The sequence below is a fragment of the Melanostigma gelatinosum genome (assembly GCF_949748355.1).
Source record: "Melanostigma gelatinosum genome assembly, chromosome: 5".
In the NCBI taxonomy this organism is placed as follows: domain Eukaryota; kingdom Metazoa; phylum Chordata; class Actinopteri; order Perciformes; family Zoarcidae; genus Melanostigma; species Melanostigma gelatinosum.
Genome location: NC_136638.1, coordinates 28,392,301 through 28,400,504, shown reverse-complemented (window position 1 = coordinate 28,400,504; position 8,204 = coordinate 28,392,301). Strand labels below are relative to the sequence as shown.

At 44.5% G+C, this 8,204-nt stretch overlaps 1 protein-coding gene across 3 annotated transcripts; it reads right to left on the bottom strand.

Moving 5' to 3' along the window:
• Positions 1–670: 670 nt before the first annotated feature.
• Positions 671–8,203, bottom strand: LOC306777840 (uncharacterized protein). 3 transcript variants are annotated; one of them, XR_013772014.1, is made up of 2 exons: positions 3,636–8,203; positions 671–3,437 (listed from the first exon to the last, which is right to left on the bottom strand). XR_013772014.1 is itself a non-coding variant. In XM_079269143.1 (2 exons), exon 2 carries the CDS (start codon positions 5,142–5,144, stop codon positions 3,690–3,692), a length of 1,455 nt encoding a protein of 484 aa, XP_079125269.1. In that variant the 5' UTR covers positions 5,145–5,189; positions 5,494–8,203; the 3' UTR covers positions 671–3,689. The 3 variants fall into 3 exon arrangements, 2 of the variants coding, with proteins under 2 accessions (XP_079125269.1, XP_079125268.1); XM_079269143.1 differs by having other exon boundaries at positions 671–5,189; positions 5,494–8,203; XM_079269142.1 differs by having other exon boundaries at positions 671–5,584; positions 6,987–8,203.
• Between the last annotated feature and the right edge of the window lies 1 nt (position 8,204).

The following is an 8,204-nucleotide window of genomic DNA, read 5'->3' as shown; positions in this document are numbered from 1 at the left end:
GATTAGAGCATGAATGTACAACATTTAACCTGAGGAGAACATGAATGTACAACATTTAACCTGAGGAGAGCATGAATGTAAACAATCATCCTGATGAGAGCATGAATGTACAACATTCACCCTGAGGAGAGCATGAATGTACAACATTTAACCTGAGGAGAGCATGAATGTACAACATTCACCCTGATGAGAGCATGAATGTACAACATTCACCCTGATTAGAGCATGAATGTACAACATTTAACCTGAGGAGAACATGAATGTACAATATTTAACCTGAGGAGAGCATGAATGTAAACAATCATCCTGATGAGAGCATGAATGTACAACATTTAACCTGAGGAGAGCATGAATGTAAACATTCACCCTGATGAGAGCATGAATGTACAACATTCACCCTGATGAGAGCATGAATGTACAACATTCACCCTGAGAGCATGAATGTACAACATTCATCCTGATGAGAGCATGAATGTACAACATTCATCCTGAGGAGAGCATGAATGTACAACATTCACCCTGAGAGCATGAATGTACAACATTCATCCTGATGAGAGTGTTATGGAAGAATTTTACCTCACAACAAGAGAGAAGGCCAGAGCACATGTGACTGCCATGTGGCCGGCTTTGTGCCGTCGACACGCTGCATCAATAACGCTACCAAAACTGGTTTACAATTATAAGGAATTTAATTCCACTGATGTAAGCACGATTACAGTTATACATTGGAGTGTACACTCCTATGACATATTAAAACAATAAAACCCCATTTGCAAAAACCTCACCCGGCTCCTCCGGTGTAACACGTCTGTCGTCCGGGAGCCATCACAGAACAAGGGCGAGGAAAAAAGTCTTAAATTAAACCTCCCACATCTGTTCGAAACACCTCCTCCTCCGTTTATCCCGATTCCTATTGGCTATCCTCCAGGAGTGTATTCTACTGTCTGGCTCTGAGTTCATCATCACATTCAATGACTGTCAGTTACGTTTTAAACCCTTCTATAATAATCCTTCAAAATAAAAGTTATACTTCTGCACTTGGCAGAAGTTTCATGCTTATGTTTATCTTAATTATGCATTCTCAAAACCCTTATGATTATGACTAACTATGAATTATTAATTATGAATTATTAAACACTTTTATTATATCTACTAACTACAGTTTTTTACTCAAATTTCTTACAATTCCCCCCTAACTCACAGTTCACTGTGAGTTAGCTACTCGAATGTAGTTAGTTTTTCAAATGTCCCTGGAGACCTTCCCCCTACTCAATCCAGGGAAAGGCTCCCTATCTATCTAAACCGAGGCAAAGAATTCATGCACACAGATATCATTTCAAGTATTTCTGTTCAGTTCGTTTCAAGATAGAGTGCGTTGAGAGTCACTGCCTTCCACGTCTTGGGGCTGGCAGGATCAGGATACAGTCTGTAGGCTAGAGAACACATACTGAGAAGCCTTGACTGTTCTTTTACACGTGACAAAATTACATTTCTTAATCTTTTCCACCCTAAAATCCCTTTATAACCCAATTAAACAAAAAATTTAATCTCCAAATACTCATCCAAAACAATCCGTCTATTTTCCAAACTTCCAACATCTCACTGGATGTTTTAGAAGTCCATCTGGATGGTCAGGAACCGCTCGTGAAGTCCCTCTGGTGGCCTCATCTAGACTGTGGCCATCAGAAGCTCCAATTCGTCCTCATCCTCGTCACATAACTGGTTGCCTGGACTGGTGTCTGGCTCATCGGTGAAACAATAAACCCCTGTAGAGGTCCACGGATGCACGGGAACCCCCATCCACAGACAACTAGGCGGTCTATGATGACAGCACACAGAATAATTACGATTGCCAAAAATGTATGTTTTCACTGGCTAAGCATACTTCCCAACCAGTCGGTGAACGGATTCGTGACACCAGAGTTGTCTGCTAGCTCTTGGCTGAGTGCTGTCAGTCCCTCCAGAGCCCTGGTCACCGATCCATCAGGAGCTGTGTTATTTGGAATGAAAGTGCAGCACGCAGACCCAAACATCTGGCACACGCCACTTTTCTCTGCTAAATCATATCTAATGCCATTCTGTTCTGCAAGGTCATTAAACTAGTCTTCGCCAGCTGTGCATGCAGTCCTGATATGGCGTCACTGGTGAAGTTTACTAAACGCTGTTGGTTATAGTAAATGTAGTTGATCCAATCGACATTTTTATTAATCATCACCCTCTGAGAGAAAACAGATTCTAAATCTGCTGCTATTTGATTTCTGGCTTGAAAGTCATTAGACACCCCCCTTGGCAGTCTTATGACATCTTATGTACACTTGGTCATCAAAGGCCCCCTTCGGGCCGCCGGCATCTCTTTTGGATCTTCTGTTAGCATGTGGGCGTGGAGAGATGAGTTCTCCATAAGTTGCATCAGTGACAGGCAGGATATAGAATGACAATACAAGTTGCATCAACGCACCTGTCCAATCTTTAGGCAGGATTGGATGTATGGTTCTTCCTCCACACCACCACCATAAATTCCCATCTGCCATTCCGGTTTCCACCCCTTACCTCATTCTCTGCGTCAGTCGTATGTCGAACCTGGTCTTTTTACAGGCTTAACAATAATCCTAATGAGCCCTTGTGGGGCAGGACTATCAGTAGCCTTTCCCTGTATTACGTAAAGTCCTCAGTCAGTCAATTTAGGTAAGTCTTAAAGGATTACATCTACCCACCCCCTTTGTACACATCACAGGCATAATATGATAACAGCTTCCCATACTTATGTGTGGCAGGCCCACACTCGTCAGTTATGATGCACACGGTTTTGGTCATCCACCCGTAGATGTGTTCATACCTGGGACCGGAAACGACTTCACAGAAGTCGAACTGGACCGTTGATGTTGTACCTTCTTTGAACATAAGAGTGAGAGTTACATTTTCATAGGTGAGTGTCGTCAGAGAAGCCTCTCTACGTGGTCTAAGATCGGTTTGATTAGCTACTGAGGCTAAATGTCGAATCCTGATGTAGTCATGCATGTGATCTGGTTCCTGTCTGTGGTTATTTCCACATACTAAGAGGGAAGCTACTGAACTCAGGAATAAAATAATTACAGACTTCCATAACCTACTGAAGCTAGGGTCTCCCAATGGAAGGCCTCGCTTAAACTGTGGGGGAAACGTCATTGTCAGTACTGTCTAAACCCTCTTTTGAGGTGTCTTTAACTTCAAATTTTCCTGTCTGATGTTCACTCCTGTCTCTGCGAGTGTCACACTTGTTACCTTCGCTGCTGCACAGTGAGTGAGGTGGTGTCATGTGAGGTTGCCAATACTACCTCCCATGGACCGGTCCACCTTGGTTCACTCCACTTGCGTTTGTGGACTTTTATCCACACCAGACTGCCTGGTGACACATCAGCCTGCTTCCTTTCGTCAGCTGCTGCTTCTGCGTTTGTCACCTGAGGAAACAACACTCGGCTCATGTTAGTTAGAGCTCCCGTATATTTCTCAATTTCTAGAGTTAGCAAGTCTAGTTGTGGTTTATCATGACGTTATTAAATCTCAAAATTTGTGAGTAGCACCTTTACTGAAAACGATTCTAAATGTGGATCTACAAAAAATGTTTGACACCTTACCATAAATGTTTGACACCTTACCATATTCCCCCTTCACCTCGATATCTCTGCTGTAAGGGATCACATGGCAACCATCTATGTATCTTGGCTATACATTGAACCTCCCCATGGTCCTGGTGACAGCATGGGCATCTGTTGATGTCTCATGGGAGGAGGTCCAGCTGGACCTGGTCGTAGGTACTGCTGATGTTGTGGTGGGAACGGAGCATGTTGTGGTGGTGCACTGATCTGTCTTCCTCTCCTTTTATGTGGACAATCCCTCACCCAATGACCCTCTCTCCCACATACGTAGCACTTCCCTCTACCTACAGGTCTTTCATAACCTCCTCTGTAGTTACCTCTCCCTCTGTTAGATGCGCGTGCACGTCCTCTGCCTCTGTAATGTGGTGGAGGTTGGTAGTACACCACTGTGTGGGCTGGTACTGCTGGATTTGGTTGGTATGAGGTCGGGGGTGCAGCTGGATATTGGGGCTGTTGTGGGGCCTGAGCCTTGGCTACGGCCATCTGTTTCTTGGCCAGATGTTTTCTAGTTATTTCTCTGTCGGCCGCCGCTATTTGAAGTTTCAGCAGCCGCCGCGTCATTCTCTCCAGATCTTCCTGTCCTCTTGTCTCCTCAGTTAGATGTCTCTGGTTGTAGTGAGTTAGGTGTTCCCTCCACATGGCATCTTCCATGTTGCTCAAGCCTACCACTCCTCCCAGCGCTGTCTGTACTGGTAGGGGCAGGCCCTTCTGCACAGTGTGTCGCCATACTACAGTGGTGGCTTCATTGCCGTCATGTCTCCCCCCTGTGGCCTCATGCCACTCTTCTTCAGCTCTTTTTAGATACCGATGCAGCTCTTCTTCTGGTTTTAGCTTCAATCCACTGAGGGAAGTCATGTTTGGCTTCGTGGGCCAGATGCTTCTCATAGTTTCCCAGTAGATTCCTCGGAAGTTGTCGAATGGGGTCTGGTCCACTCTGCGGGCCGTTCCCGTTCCTGCTTCTAGGGCATTTAACTTAATTGTCCCCTCTGTGCGGATAATCATGGCCCGTATGTCTCCCAGTGCCAATTTATCCGCTGCCGTGAGTTTTTCAAAGAGACGGATCCAAGGGCTGGCTCCTCCTCCCAGCGGTGGCAGTGCCTTCTCCAGTGTGTCCATGTCTCGATGTCCCCATGGCACATACTCCGCTTGTCCGTTGTATTTCACCAGCAAGGGGTACTGTTGGGTCTGGGCTAATGGTGGCATCTCACCTTTTACAGGATAAAGACGTTCTCGACAGCGTTCTGGTGCCTTCCTTTTCCTGTTGAACCGTCTGGGAAGTGGACAACCTCCGGCTGCTCCACTTACCTCTTCTCTTCTGTCCTCATCAGTGTCGTCAAGGGTGTCATCATCACTTGTGGCTGCTCTCTGTCTGTTTCTGGGTTTTGGGAACACATAACCGTCTGTCTTATACTCACCACTCCCCATCTTCCACTCCCGTTTTATCTTTTTTCCTCTGCACCCCATTTGACCTGCTTCGTCCTGGCAGCCCCCTGGAGTCTCCACGTCCATGTCCCCCCTTTATTCTGTACACAGGTGCCCGGAACTGCGTTGTTCCTGTAGTCAGTAAAGTGAGTCCGAGTGTGGAATCTCCCCCCTTGACAACTCAGATTGTGGGGGAACAGAGAAACAGAGACAGCAGCAGTATATTTTGTCCAATAAATGCTCTAAATGTGCTGTGCAGTGAATCAGCCTGCATGTGACATTCTAAACACTTTAGCATAATAGTTAACGTAACTTGCTGTAACCTTCTAAATCCTTCAATCGCATGTGTTATGTGGGTGTGCGTGGTGTTTGTCTAGTTTCTAATGTGTGTGTTAAATGTGCACGCTTGTCATCACATGAATCAAAGTCAACTCACCCTCTGTGCTGTATGGCGTGTGGCCGCTGACTCCAAAACTGGGATCCGCTGCTCCACTTCCCAGATCTGGACCCTCAGCCACTCACCTTGACTAATACAAACACAGAACTGCCAAAAGTTCAGCAGTAAATGTTAGCATACGTCTGTAGTGTAAGAGAGGTCAACGATCTCTCAAATATGTTGCGCCGTCTGTGTCAAAATTGATTCTTAGGAACTGTGTAAATTAGTAAATGTACCAAAATTAGTCAATACTGGATATGTGAAGGAATCTCAAGTCCAAAATTGAAGCTAGAATTCCGAAATCAAACTCAACATCTAAATCAGAATCACAATCACAATCCAGTTCCAAATCAGAATTTGAAAGGTTTAAAATTGGAAGTAAAATGAAATTAAAAAACAATGAATAATTAATCAATTAAATATTAAATTCAACTTTAAAAGTCAATAACTGTGTTCAAAGATATTCAATCAGAAATACCAATGTAAGTCAAACTGTTGAACTGCACTTACACTCTGGTCTGCACAATACTGAGTCACAATTAAGTTCAAGAATTGAAGAAACACAACTGAAACCATTAATCTTTGTTAAAATGCTGAACTAAAACCAAAGTCAACGACTAAAGTTATAATGCTTAATTAAAACTAAGGTCAGGATATGAGCTCACAGCTCTTAGACAATGAATCTCTGAAAATTCAGATTCTAAACACTTCTTTACGGTTACCTGCAGTTAGTCCTTCTTCTGTTTAATTGTTTTTAAATCTCCTTTTCTTTTGCCCCACGTTCCGATGCCTCCAATGGCCCCATGTGAAGCACTCCGAAATGTGCTATACAAATAAACCTGCCCCGCCGTCTGCGCCGAACCGGAAGTTGTTCTGCGCCAAACCGGAAGTTGTCATGAAACCGGCTTTTTTACAGATATGCTATCCGCAATGCTAACGAAAAAACGGAGCTTCTGATAAAGCGTACGCACACACAAGTATCACCAAAATCCCACACTTTAATTCCACTCATACGCCTTCTGTCTCCTCTCTCAATCCAGCCGTTATTTTATTTTATAAGCACTTATTTTACATACAGGGTCCCGCAACGCCGGAGCTACACGTAGCTAGCGTTAGCTCCTCACAGCGCGGTCATGCAATATCAATCATTTTAAACGTATTTCCACGCTGCTAAAACACAGACTAGTCACACGTATTATTGGACTTATTTAGTCATCATTTTAAACGTATTTCCACGCTGCTAAAACACAGACTAGTCACACGTATTATCGGACTTATCGTCCGGTTTTTTCCTTAAACCCTCTGGTTTAACCAGACCCTACGATCGTCGTATATAACCCTTCACCCAGTGTGTTCTCACAATCGTATCGCCACACGGCAACCACGCACATGACAAGACACAATTGTTACCGGACTTATTTATCTTTTACCCACCCGAACGTCCTTTAATATCTTGCATTCAAAAGCCTCCCAGCACCCCGCGGCAATCTTACCTTTTGCAGACTCGATTCCCGGCAGCAGTGCCTGGTTGCTTCCAAAGCTACCGAAGCTGTCCTGGCTCACCAGCTCCTTCTTGTCAGTGTATTTATTCCATTTTGAACCACACCATCCAAAACTCAAACTCTAGGTAAGGCCGGCGAGGTAATCCGCGGACATCGGGCCCTTACCTATACCGAGCAGTGTTGGTCCGCCACTCCCAAAGAACACGCAGTTCGGCCTATCAGGGCTGCCGCCCATCAACGCTTATCGATTCAGCGCTCCCAGTCCTCGCAGCTTACCAAACGCTCTGAATCTCAGTATTCACTGAACTAGTCCCCTCTGCTCACCATGCTAGTATACTTCAGACTGCAAATCATAGCCTCCGCAAATCATAGCCTCCTCCTCCGGGGAACGTCCTCACCGCACCTCAGAGCTAGCTGTTAGCAACGCTAGCCAAAGACACCTCCTCTAAATTTCCTACAAAACTAACTCACAGATTTCATGAAACGGCTCTGCCTACCGATATGATGGGCCCAGGAAGTGTGTTTGACCAGTGCAGCCTTCAGCTCAAGCAGCGAGGCCGGTAAGGAAGTCCCATCTGCGGTGCCAAATTTGTTATGGAAGAATTTTACCTCACAACAAGAGAGAAGGCCAGAGCACATGTGACTGCCATGTGGCCGGCTTTGTGCCGTCGACACGCTGCATCAATAACGCTACCAAAACTGGTTTACAATTATAAGGAATTTAATTCCACTGATGTAAGCACGATTACAGTTATACATTGGAGTGTACACTCCTATGACATATTAAAACAATAAAACCCCATTTGCAAAAACCTCACCCGGCTCCTCCGGTGTAACACGTCTGTCGTCCGGGAGCCATCACAGAACAAGGGCGAGGAAAAAAGTCTTAAATTAAACCTCCCACATCTGTTCGAAACACCTCCTCCTCCGTTTATCCCGATTCCTATTGGCTATCCTCCAGGAGTGTATTCTACTGTCTGGCTCTGAGTTCATCATCACATTCAATGACTGTCAGTTACGTTTTAAACCCTTCTATAATAATCCTTCAAAATAAAAGTTATACTTCTGCACTTGGCAGAAGTTTCATGCTTATGTTTATCTTAATTATGCATTCTCAAAACCCTTATGATTATGACTAACTATGAATTATTAATTATGAATTATTAAACACTTTTATTATATCTACTAACTACAGTTTTTTACTCAAAT

Coding starts and splice junctions, on each gene's coding strand:
- LOC306777840 (XM_079269143.1), bottom strand. CDS start 5,144: ATGGACGTGGAGACTCCAGGGGGCTGCCAGGACGAAGCAGGTCAAATG.